The sequence below is a fragment of the Microchirus variegatus genome (genome assembly GCF_963457635.1).
Source record: "Microchirus variegatus genome assembly, chromosome: 2".
Classification (NCBI taxonomy): Eukaryota; Metazoa; Chordata; class Actinopteri; order Pleuronectiformes; family Soleidae; genus Microchirus; species Microchirus variegatus.
In genome coordinates, this window is record NC_139803.1 from 15133245 (window position 1) to 15146429 (window position 13185).

At 42.1% G+C, this 13185-nt stretch overlaps 1 protein-coding gene across 1 annotated transcript; it reads right to left on the reverse strand.

Annotated features, from left to right (window-relative positions):
- Positions 1 to 1961: 1961 nt before the first annotated feature.
- trpv1 (transient receptor potential cation channel, subfamily V, member 1) lies at positions 1962 to 12422 on the reverse strand (the record flags this gene model as incomplete). Its single annotated transcript, XM_083905181.1, has 15 exons — positions 1962 to 2047; positions 2156 to 2277; positions 3095 to 3216; positions 3888 to 4219; positions 5243 to 5309; positions 5404 to 5569; positions 9716 to 9786; positions 9866 to 9961; positions 10052 to 10207; positions 10295 to 10471; positions 10730 to 11025; positions 11300 to 11437; positions 11575 to 11727; positions 11936 to 12078; positions 12217 to 12422. The coding sequence occupies 15 exons, from the start codon at positions 12420 to 12422 to the stop codon at positions 1962 to 1964; spliced, it is 2331 nt and encodes a 776-aa protein (XP_083761307.1).
- Between the last annotated feature and the right edge of the window lie 763 nt (positions 12423 to 13185).

Genomic DNA, 13185 nt, shown 5'->3' on the forward strand with positions numbered 1-13185 from the left:
ACTCTGGAATAGGAGGACATATTAGCGTCGTTAAACCAGAGATTTGACCCCCCCCCCTTCAACAGAAACTGGAGTTAATTTATGTGTCTTTGCTACTGATTTTGTTGTGAAGTCTCCCTGGAAAGACCAAATTGATCACTTGCAAGATCACATGGAGGTAAACAAAACTGACTTTTAAGTTTTCAAGTGAAAGCAACTGCATTGTTATTCTTTTAATTGTACACTGGCTTACCTACTAGACTACTGTAACTTTGAAATGTAATGATTGTGCGTGAAAGTTACCTACTGATGTGGGTAGAGTTCAGGGTGTGAGAGCGTGTGTGTGTGTGTGTGTGTGTGTGTGTGTGTGTGTGAAAACACAATGATGCCCATGTTTTGTTCGCTTAACTCCCTAACAGCCCTTAAAAAGCCTTAAGTGTTTGGTCCTTGGACGTTCCTCTGCTCATGAGCATGGTTTTAATGAAAACCCCAAACAATAAGGAGAATGAAGGTGATGGTAAGGATACACAGAAATAGCTTCTTCTTTCTTTCTTTTTTTTTCTTGATCTTTTTATTTTTTTTGTTGAATAGACAATTCCTTAGAAATTCTTTATTATGGAAAGCAAGAGAATGAGTAATATTTTGTAATTATATATTTTAGCAATGTGTAGTTACAGAGCTGTAACTTTTTTCCACGTTTCAAAGCTTCGGTTTGCAGTTGTGACTATTTATAATACTTGATTTTGCTTGTTATTTAAATTTTATTTACTCCTTCTTCTTTTTTTTCCCCTTGTACTATTGCTGTGAAATGGAAGAAGGTCCTGAAGCCTTTCTTTTGTGTCACTGTATGACAGAGAAGAGGCGAGAGCGTGAGAGTTGTGCTACTCTTTTTGTAATATTGTAATAATAAAATAAAGTTCTAATTTATGCTTTGATACGAGTCTTAATCATACTTGAAGATTATTTCTGTTTTATGTGGTCCCTTCTTAGCAACATTTAGCTGTTACCCTGTCTGTCTATTCAGGTGGGTCACTATTCACATGCTTTGTCGCATACTTAAAGGTGCCATATGTAAGAATGTGGCCAAAAAAACAGTTACTTCATTCAAATTCAAAATACCTAGGTTTCGTTTTCTGACGTAACTGGCAACCCGTGGTTGCTCGGCAGCTGAGACTCTACTGACTGCAATGATTCGCAGACGGTGGTAGGTGGCGCCCCATGCCAAAACATGATTTCAAAACATAAACATGATTTGCAGTCTGCAAAATATTTTTTTAATGCAAATATTTTGGCTGTACTGTTGTTGTTGGTGAGTTCAGTTTGTTATATGAACATTATTCCTGAGTCTCTGTGACATATTAGGAGGATTTTATGGCCAGTTGCTTTACATTTATTACATAATGCACCCTTAAACAGCATAGTACAAGACTTAGAGGTTCAAAAGGCACAACTTTACACCCCATGGATTGCAGCAGCATCAGCTGTTGTCGAAGGTAGTGATAGTTTCACCGGTCACCGGCTGCTTTCATGCCATTTATCCGAGCCTGCCTCAGCCAAATGGAAACAGGAAGAAGAGTGGACAAAGCAAGCTGTGAAATCCACAGGGCTGTGTGACTGCAGTAGATTTAGCTTGTCTGGCTGTGATGAAAATGGGACTGGTATAAAGGGCACGCAGCAGGAGGGCAGGATCAGCACCTTCATGATCAGTATTACTCCATGAAGGACTCTGAGCAGGGGCCTGTGGTGCCGGGGCAGGGTATGGCCTATTTTTTACGGGGAGGAAGTGCATCCTGTTTGGGTGTTGGTGGAAGCTGCATGCTACTGAGGCCCTCAGATGCAATGTCACATATTGCCTCAAATGTATAATCCTAATCAAGTTGAGGGACGGGTATTAGTCAAGTTTTATAGGCGGGCACACTGAAAACTGAAAAGTGTCTTTGTGGTTAACTGCCTCAGTGCTCAGGTCAGTCAGGCTGAGCATTTTAGACCGGCATGCTGCTCAGAGGAGTCATCTCTGTGGAGTGTCTCTGCCTCCGTCCACTGGTTAAAAAGCCTCTCCTGCTCCTCCCTGTGGAAGAAGGAGGTGGTGTTAAAGTAAAGTAAAGCCACAGACAAATGCCTTAAAAGAAAGGAGCCTTTTCTAATGTAGAAAGGTTGCATCCTTGTTTCCGCTCACCTGTGTTTGCCGCGTGCAGCGGGGCGTCTGAGGCAGACTGTGGCGAACGATCCCAGCAGCCGGGATCCTCATTGATTTTGCCCAGGTTGATGTTCCATTTGTTCCAGTTGACTTCCTCCACACTGAGACGACAAGGAGAGACACATGCTCCAATTACTGTCCGCTGTGTGACGCATCAATCAGCTGTCAGAGCGGGCAAATTAGTGACAAACAATGCGCCGCAAGTTTAAATCGATCCCGTTCACGTGGCGTCGTTTCTGAGATCTAAGCCAAGCCTAAACCTTTGTTTCTGCTTTAATATTTTTAGTTTTTCTCCTCCTGTAGAGTTGAACAGACTCACACAAAGGGTTTTATTTGGGTTATTGCACAATACCACAACTATTCCCTGCCTGTTTGGCCCTGTTGCTCTCAGTTCCCAGCAGGTACAGATCACACTGCAAGTTATACATGGTAACGTCACTATATTCAGCCCTCAGCTCCCTCCATAAAATCAATAGTAATGCCAGGCTGGAATATAAATGTACCCCCAGGTTTACTTTGTATAGTAATTTGATTTCATAGATTTATATCAACAACAACAACAACAAAATTAGAAAGAATAGAGGAGGTATTTCCCTGCCCCTATCAAAGAGGACATCCTTATTAAGACTGAAGGTGTATCTGGACACGACAATGTGTCAACAATGACAAGGCTTGTCTATAGGAATTACATTCATTTCAACAGCGGGGGTTCGCCCAAATGTTTTCTGTGCTCGGAATCAATGCGACAGTAGTTGACGCATCAAAAGCACAAAGGTCAACGTGAAGGAAGGTGACGCCAAAGTAAAGGTCATGGATTTTCTACGGTGTTATCCAGCAGCTGGGAGACAGGCGAGGAGTCCAGACTCACAGACTTTGAGGTGCAAGAGTGGTTAGTGAGGGATTGAGCGCTTGTCAAACCTGAGACACTGGCGACAGTCGTCTCCAACTGCAGAGCCCAGTTCTTTCGGCACCCCGCAGCGTAATCGCTTCCTCAGACAGTCGGGCAGCCTTTTCTCCATGTCCAGGATGGTGATGGCCCTCTGAAAGCAGCCACAGCAAAACAGGTTATGATCCTAACCCAGACTTTTTGTCGTCTTTCAAGTGACCTTCATATTTCGGCACATCCTTGTTTTGTTTTTATTACTCCTTGGTCTTTCGTCTGCTTTCCCACCTTTTTGATTACCTGCCCCACACTAAAACAAACTATTATTACTTTAACTTGAGTACATTTTTAGACGGGTAGTTGTACTACTTTTACGTGAGTAGAATATTTCAGTACTCTTTCCACCTCTGCCTGTTATGCTGCCATTTTGCTCCCCGTGTCCTGTTCCCCCTGTGATTTTGATCCCTAACTAACTTTACCCCTGTACCATCTTTGCTTTGTTATTGTTTTATTCTTGCACTTACCCCTGAGTCCTACACTCTTAGAAATAAGGGTTCCAAAAGGGTCCTTCTACAAGGGATGAGGTTCTACCTGGAACCATTTGCTTCTGAAAAACCCTTTCCCAAAGAAATTGTCTTTCAAGGGTTCTTGGTAACACTAATGGTTCCAGTAAGAACCATTTTGATCCAGAGAACCCTTTAAACCCCCTTTCCTGAATAAAGGGTTTAAAGGGTTCTCCTATGAGGACAAACCCTTAGAGTGTATATCACAGGCCATCGTCAAACCTCAGCTGCCTGGTTAACGGCCTCTCACATGACCTTGTCTCACCTGCAGCTTCCAGATGCTGGCACTTTCCTTGGTGATCTTCTCCACGGTGCGGTTCATGAGGGCGATGAGCATGTTGAGCAGCAGGATGTAAGTGAGTATGATGTAACCGATGAGGAGTATGTAGAAGACCTCCTTGTACTGGTAGTCCTCCGTGAACTCCATGTCACCCATGCCGATGGTGAACTTGAAGAGCTGCATCGTGGTGTAGGAGATGTTTCTGAACGTGGGTTTTATGCACGGCTCGTCGGAGTTGACGGGACCGAAGAGACGCCCCTTCTTAGAGCTCTGAGTGACGTTTTTCGCGGGAGGCTCGATGAGCAAAGTGACCACGGCTGTGACCAGAAACGGGAAGAAGAAACATTACAGAACCTTCTTGACAAAGACCGGACAGCAGTTACGAATGACTAGTGGGGAAGAGAGGGCACTAGATGATAGCAATTTACTGTCATATTAAAGGTCCAGTGTGTAAGAACCAGTGACATTTAAAGGGGAGACTGCACAAAACACGGATGTCTCTTTCACTGACCCCCTGCCTTTCCTAAGGGCATCAGGGAATTACAGTGGGCTTCACTCTTTCAACTCTCGCTGTCATTTCCTCCTTCTGACGTTGATTTATGCGGCAGGAGCTGGCTGGTTTTGTCTGTTTACGCTGCTGTAGAAACATGGCAGCACAAGATGGCGGCCTCCTTAAAGCAAGGCCCTTGTTTAAAGTATATATAAAAGAGCTAATTATAAGGCTACAAAAAGCAATCAGTTTTATTTTCAGTTGATTATACTCCTATACAAAGCCAATAAACTCTGTTGTTAATGTAACATAGCAGCAGGTTTGCTACCAAGCCTTGTTTTGGTTTGCTATTTTTAAATTAATAGACTTTGACATTTCCTGGGGGAAAAAAGAAACACCATATACAGTATTAGGCTTGCTTCCCAGGTACACTCTTAAAAATAAGGGTTCCTAAATGTTTCTTCGACAAGGGCTGAGGTTCTACCTGGTGTTCTTGGTAACACTAATGGTTCCAGTAAGAACCCTTTTGATCCAGAGAACCCTTTAAAATCCCTTTCCCGAATAAAGGGTTCTTGGTGGAACCCTCAAAAAAAGGTTCTACCTGGAGCCAAAAAGGGTTTTCCTATAAGGACAAGCCGAAGAACCTTATATGGTTCTACTTAGCACTTTTATTTCTAGGAACTCCAGCATTACATTCATTTATGTCATATTTTAGTGGTAATTTGTGCGCGTATCTAATGCTATATTTCAAAATGTAGCTTTTCAAACCATTATAATATTAATGTGTGAGCTGTTTTTGCAAACCAGGATATAATTTCAGCTCATCTAGACTGAGGAAAACTTAAAATACCTGCTGAGAATCCGAAGAGAAAGACGACATAGACAAAAAGAAAGCGCAGGATATCGCTGAGGATCATCTGCAAACGAGAACAGAGACACAGGTTTTCAGCAAACACATTGTTCAGTGTGTTTTTTCACAGTCCGAGGGGGGGGGGGGGGGGGTCCGCTCACCTTCTGTATCATGACACTGTAGACGCCCATGTGTCTGTATCCTCTGGAGAAGTAGAGCATGTTCACCCAGCTCAGAGCGAGACATAGCACCATGAAACCCAGGTACTCGTGCCGCCCGAACACATACAAACCAGCCGTGACCAGGAAGAGGAAGCCCTGCACGGAACTGTAAAGAGCAGAAACACCGCGGTGATCCTAAAATTGTTGGGAGTGACCAGGATTGGACACAGGATTATAAATGAGCATATATGAGGAATGGTTTGGGAGAGTCAACGTTGAGATGGTGCGGTCACATGCGCGGGAGTTATTTTATCGGACGAAGGATGTTGAATGGATGTTGTCGAGGACATGAGGTTGGTGTTAGCAGAAGAGGACACAAGGGACAGGACAAGATGGAGGCAGGTGGTCCACTGTGGTGACCCCTAATGGGAGAAGCCGAAAGAAGAAGATTCTACACTCTTAGAAATAAGGGTTCCAAAAGGGTCCTTCTACAAGGGCTGAGGTTCTACCTGGAACCATTTGCTTCTGAAAAACCCTTTCCCAAAGAAAGGGTTTTCCAAGGGTTCTTGGTAACACTAATGGTTCCAGTAAGAACCATTTTGATCCAGAGAACCCTTTAAAACCCATTTCCTGAATAAAGGGTTTTAAAAAGGGTTCTTGGCGGAACAGTCCAAAAGGGAACTGTTTTATAAAGGTTCTACCTGGAGCCAAAAAGGGTTCTCCTATGAGGACAATCCGAGGTTCTTCGGATTCATGAACCAGAACCGGCCCACCAGGGTGGAGGGTGTGATCCAGCCCGCAGGATGAATTTATGAATATCTCTATTATAAATAATGTTATATACTAAATTATTCTGTTCCAGATACCGGTGACTAACGGTTTTGGGCCTTTGTAGAACCACTTTGATCTGTAGGTTGTAATGTGTACACTCTTAGAAATAAAAGCGCTAAGTAGAACCATATCATGTTATTCAGCTTGTCCTCTTAGGAGAACCCTTTTTGGCTCTTTTTTTAGAGGTTCCACCTGGAACCCTTTTGGAGGATTCCACGAGGAACCCTTTTAAAACCCGTTATTCAGGAAAAGGGTTAGAACCTCAGCCCTTGGAGAAGCACCCTTTTGGAACCCTTATTTCTAAGAGTGTAGATAGTAAACCGTAAATAGTAAACTTAGGCATAATATTGTTGAAATAGTACTTATTTTTCTCAAGAAATTTCAGGTTGTTCTTAATGTTTTATATAAAAAAAAAACGTTTTGAATCAAACATACATAACTGGGCTGTTGTACAAGCTCCCATGTAATTATTATCACATATATATAAATAATAATAAATAAAAAGTCATTTGTGAACCTTGTTAGTCATTTGCGTTGAAATAAGACTTGTTACACTTCATTCCCTTTCGCTGCTTCACTGTTACACTGCCACACTTTCCAGGACAGAACTGAACCATTGTTCATTGTTCCTTGTGTCGTCCGTATGAAACCTGTGACTTTCCTACCGAGACGTGTGAGGGCGATCCTCTTTGACTGCTGTTGATTGTAGTATAAATACACCGGCGTGTGGAAGGTCACGCCTCTGCTGAGTCACTGTTGTGGCAATACTGCACATACTGTACACCATGAAGACGCATGAGCCACACTTAAGGCCAATATTTGCAATGTGAACAATGGACAGATGAGCAGATTAGCAAAATGCAAAAAACACTGGACTTACGTTAGAGGCGGCAGGTTGCTGTGATGACAGCAGATATGCTGCTACAGTGAACACAAATACATTTCTGCACGCTGTAAAGCAGCAAGAGGGAGGGACGAAGGGTTTTTCATCTTTGTTCTCCACGAAATTGTATTTTGTGGCCACAATTAACAATTTTTTTATCTGTAAATATTAGTGTAGCCCTGTATAAAAACATTTAGAATGCAGTGCATAAAATTAATCTCAAACAAAATACAATAAAATGTATTAAAAGCTCATGATAAAAAAGAGACGTTTTTTAATAAATAAATTTAAAAAAAGTTAAAATATGTGCTAAAAAATTTATATAATATGCACAGTTTAATATATTTGAATTAATTACTATTCATAATCAAAAGATAAATATATATATAGGTCTTAAAGTTTATTACATTCTAAAAAATATCAGCGTTCTGAGAGATAAACAAACAGTGTAGTGTGTAACCTAACCTGTTACCATTGGTTGTTATCGAACTCACGAGCCAATCAGTAAATTCACTGTTCAAGGGGGCGGGACTAGTGCCGTAGAGGGTGTGGCGTAGCAGGTACGCGACAGAGACGCAGGCGCTTTCGACCAGAGAGCGAAGACGGAAGGAGGTTAACTATTCGTACGTCTAAGATAAACTTCTGTGTGACCTGCAAGAGGTGAATATGATATATATGCCGCTATTTTTATGCAGTATCTCATTGTCATAGTGTTAAGAGACTGGGTGTGAAACATGGCTAGTGACATGCTAGCTAGCGGTAGCATATGGAGCTAATGCTAATTTAACAAGAAACAGTGTGTCATATTTTGGCTCAATTTGTATAATATTCTGTAACTAGACTGACGTTGGAGAAGGAGAGAGGTCGAGACGGGTTTCCAACGGACGGCCTTGGTGTTTTGTGACTTGGTGGGAAGTGTGACTGCCCTCGCCATCGTCATCATCATTACCATTGCCATTATCCTCATGAGACTACCATCATTACCCCAACTAATCAACTCTGGGATTCGTGAGTACCAACAAACGTGCACATGCTTTTTATTTTATTTAAGTAAGTACACACTATTATCATTAGTTAAGCATTAATATATAGTGAATTCATCATTTATAACGCATGAATACTCATTAGCCTGTAGTTTACAAACACAGTTATAAATGTTTTACTCATCCCATCAGCTGAGGAACAGTGTCCACATAGCTGCTGTACTCAAGCAGCCAATCAGCATCCATTTCTGACATTGTATGGACCAATCATTAAAGGTGAAGTAAGTAGTTTATAGTGCCATCTAGAGGAGAGGCTGAAATTTACAACAAAGAACTGCTGCTCTGCTCACCCACTCCCTTCCCTGAGCGCTACGGTATCCGCAGCTGGTCAAATGTCGTCCTCGTTGTCTTTCTCCGTGTCAGCAGATGAGGTTCGTGAGGCGAGGGAGAGGGCGAGCTACCGCGGCCGTAGCAGAAGAAGCGGAGAGAGTGGAGGCGGGACTTCCGCTACAAGTAAAGAGACGCTTGATTTGTTCTCTCGCGTTTGTCCTTACGGGCTCCGGTAGAAACATGGCGTCTCGCTGCTAACAGTGGCTATGCAACCACGGCCCGCGACCATGTTATTTTACATGACTTTTTGAAACACTACGAAAATGAAACAAAAACTATTATACAGCAACTAGACAATGCAGGAGCACATAATATGTATAAAAAAGTGGATTTTGGGTTATATAAACCCATAAATACTACACATTGTCCCTTTAAATAACTGACAAACTCATTGATTATGAAAATATTGTTACTTGCAGCCCTAATATAGACAGTATATTCACTGCTGACTCATGTTCTCAGTTCTGCAAAGCCAAGTGAAAGTGGCACCTGAACACACAACCAACCAAACCACAGTCACACTGATCAACACTTGGTGGCAGTACTGGCCAAAGAAGTGATGGCAAATGGAGGCAGTGAAAAAAAAATATGGAGTGCATCCTAAGAGTCAAATTTTCATAGGAAGGTTTCTGAGTGACACGAAGTGACCTGCGAGTTTCACAGCAGCAGCAGCAGCCATAATAAGAGCACTTAGAATTATTTAAGTACTAAGGGAATGACTTTCCATCATCCATTAGAAATGAAAAGGAGATATTTTCATTCCACAATCCAACACAGCAGCTAGATATAAAGACATGGCCACCACAGTATTATTTTGATTTGTTACACATTAAAGTGTTGTGTCATTAATATGAGTAAGTTTGTGACTGGTGAACTTATTCTTCTGTGCTTGATAAGGGGCTAATATTTTTTGGTCCACGCTTATGTAACCCACACAAGGCATCAAAGTGTCTATGATTTTGGAGTCAAACTTCAGAAAACAGTAATGATGTCTGCCACCGCATAATTACTAGTCTAGTGTAGTGTAAGTGCAGACCGTCTCTCAACACCGGACCAGTCTTTTATCAATTCTCAGATTGACCCTGTGATGTTTTCCCTTATGGTCAGGATGAAGTGGTTATAATTTCAAAGATGCACAATTTATGTGACTATAGTTTCTTGGGATACACGAAAACTACACAGTGCATCTACATGTCAGGAAGAAAAAAAACGTTTTAGTACTCACAACAGAATCTCGTAATATCCATCGATGAGCAATGTCTTCAGCTTCGGGCGCTTCCTCATCATGTCAATTATCTAAGGATTCAACAGTCATATGATTAGAATACATGGTGATAAGTGTTTTTAAATTTAAAATGCAAGAGTGAGCTCGTACCCCAATGAAAAAGAAGTAGATGTTTGCCAGTAGTGTCACTAGCTGGCCCGAAACATACAGGTAACCCTTGATAGTGTGTTCGGTTTTAAACGGCGGCTGTGGGTTCAGAGGACAAACATCAGCAACATCACCTCAGCAGACCCGTCTGTCTGTTTGTCTGTCTGCACAAAACAATCACACACTCACATCTCCATTCCTCTTATTGTAAGACACTGTAGTGAAGATGATAAGGTATGCAACGTAGAACAGGAAGTTGAGGACAAACATTCCACCCGCAAACCTCTTCCACTTGTGCTCCAGCATTTGACTCAGAGGCTCCGTCTCCAGCATCCGTTGACGGTTCTGCGAGGAAACAGGAGAAGACGAGACGTTTCAGTACAGGACGGTGACCGCGGCGCGTCTCTGTGGGCTCATGAAGTCAGAACTCACAGGAATGTCACTGCCGTAGATCAGAATCTCCATGACTGAGGCATCCTCACAGGAATCCAAAGAGGACAGGTCGTATAGGGAGCACTGGACGGGCCCGTAAACCCACTCGGTGAATTTGCGGGACAAATGTTTGTTGTGACTGTCGTGAAATTCCCGTTTGAGGATGTGAGAAAAAATCTGAAAGGAAGGAAGAGGAGGAAAGATTCACACATGGATGTCATTCATCCAGGCAGCAACATTGAGTCTGAAACTCCAGACTTCTTCTGGAAACTGACAACGAGGCAGCAGGACAGAGGAAGCCTTTTCAATGGCCACGTCTTCAGTCAAGCTGGATTATTCACTTTTTTATCAGTGATTTATCTCCCTTCTTAGACCATTTTTATCTGAGACACAACAAAGTGAAAAACATTTGGATCCAGCCATGTAAGGATTTACCCCTATCTTGCCCGTCTTGGCAGCCAATTTGAGAGGCGTCAGCCCCATTTTGTTCTTGATGCCCTCCAGCTTCAGCTTCGGGTGCAGTCGGCTGCTGATCTTTAGGATGCGGTCGTACATGCTGGTGACAAACTCCTGACTGTCGTCGCACTTAACCGCTGCCACCACTACCAGGGCATGCAGCACTGTATTGCCATGAGAGTCCGTCAGCTTTGCATCCACCAGCGCGTCCTCCATCAGGAAGTCCACTATGTCAGTCTGGTTGGTGCAGGCTGCCAGAGACAGAGGCAGCTCACCTGATGACAACACAGAGATCAACTCCTGTCACAGGGTGCATCTTGGAAGCATCAGGTTAGAAAGTTTGAGGTGCCTATGTCCAGTTCACCAAAGTACAAAGTTTATTTTAGTTTTTTAACCTTATAACTAATGACTTATTGAAAAATTATATAATAAATAAACTTGAAACAGGCTTAATGATCAATTTTACACCAGGTGCAGCAGTAGCAAAAAACTACTACTCTGTGTTCTTTGTGTTCGGCTCCCTACATTGATGCGGCACTGTGAACTCACCAAAATAAAAGTAGGGGCCATCATTTGGTTGAAAGAACGTTCCATCGGCTTTGGCATAGACGTTTGCCCCTTTACTGACCAGCAGTTTCACGTAGGAAAGACTCCTCCTCTCGATAGCTATATGCAGAGCAGTCTGACCTGGAGATGGGCATCAGGAAAATAATTTCCTTCAGTTACTTTGATTCAGGTGTCATTTAGAGCATCACTTTCAGCCTCACATGATGCATAAAATGTATTAAGACAGAAAGTCAGGACAACAACAAAAAAACATTTACCGTTGTAATATTCGTTATTGTAGGCTGCATTCACAAACTTGTCGATGTCTTCCTGCTTCTCCGAAATGTCAAGTAATAGTTCCACCGTGTCATTCTTGCCGTCTCTGAGGTGCAGCAGAGCCTTCATTAGGGCGGTTTTACCTTCGGACTGATCTGAAAGTGAAATCAAACACTCAGAGAATCAACACGTATTCACGATTTGTTTTCGTTGTTCTGTTTTGGCTGTTCTTCCGTTGGCATGGACATGGCTTCACGGCAACGGAGCTTAGTATATACACCCTGATCAGCCACAACATTAAACCAGAGAACTAATGAATGTTTCATGGCTAATCAGAGAAGATGTGTGCGCTGTCACACTCACACAGGGGGTCGGCGAGTTTCCTCCCGTTGTCGTGCAGGTACTGATACAGGCCCTCCAGCCGGCTAACTTCCCCACTGGCCACGGCTTCAAACAAACTGTTAAAGTCAACTGTCCCGTTGTCTGTGTCTATACCGTGCATCATTCTACAAATACAATACAGGACACAGACAACAGGGTTAGAAAAGCATCTATGTGTAATGTCAAGGCATGATTATACACAGCACCTGTCATCTTATGAAAAAAAGGTAGCTATTACATTATCGTGGCATGGAGAGGCTCACTTGTAAAAATGGGCATTATATCTGAGTTGAGGATTGTCCTCCTTCCTCTTCTCATCGTTATTAGTGTCCATGAGAGCCTTGGGGGCCTCAGGACCCAAACCCAAAGCAGAGACCAGTCCATCCTTCTTTGCTGCTTTTTGACTTTTGTCCTCCGGCGGTCTGTCATCTGTCTCCATGGAGATGCCAAACATCTCCGACTTCTTCATGTTTAACTCTGATTAAACTCGGACTCGGTGCTCTAAATGGAAAATATGGATGACAGCACAGGTCATTATTGGTTTGGACAAGAGATGATAATTCCATATACGACTACATATATTAATGTAATGAAATAAATTTTCTTCCACACTTTAAGTACGATTTTAACAAGACCCCTTGTTAATTTACTCTGCCTGTACGGTTATGTTTATGATGTAGTATGAACCACTGGTTATTTTTGTGCTAAACGGTAACTACCAGAGCCAGCGAACTGTGCACCTGTTCAGGGTCACATAACCACCAGGGGGCACCCTAAAGCATTTCATTATCTTATTCATTTTATTTTATTGATTGTGCATGGGATGATAATAGTGAGTCTTTTGCAAATTTAACATAGTTTTGAGACAAAAGTTCTTGACGATTTAGGTTGTTAAACCATTGTTATACCGTTGCAGTTCCTTCTCTATATTTAGTAATTAATTTGTTTAATTTATTAAATACAGGCTTTTGTATATCATTGTTGTGTTTTACTGTTTCACTTTATCATTCAATGGTAATATAATATAATCATTGATTAATTTTTGTAGCATTTTAATTGTTATTGTTTTCTAAAATCAAACCTAGTTAAATCATTGTCATGGTTACAATAAGCATCAGAAGCATTATGTAATCGACTGCTTTATTATTGGTGTTATTGGTGCCACAAAATCTGGTAACTACCAAAGGATTGTAAGAACAGAGAAAACACATTTCTCTTATGGTCTCTTCTTT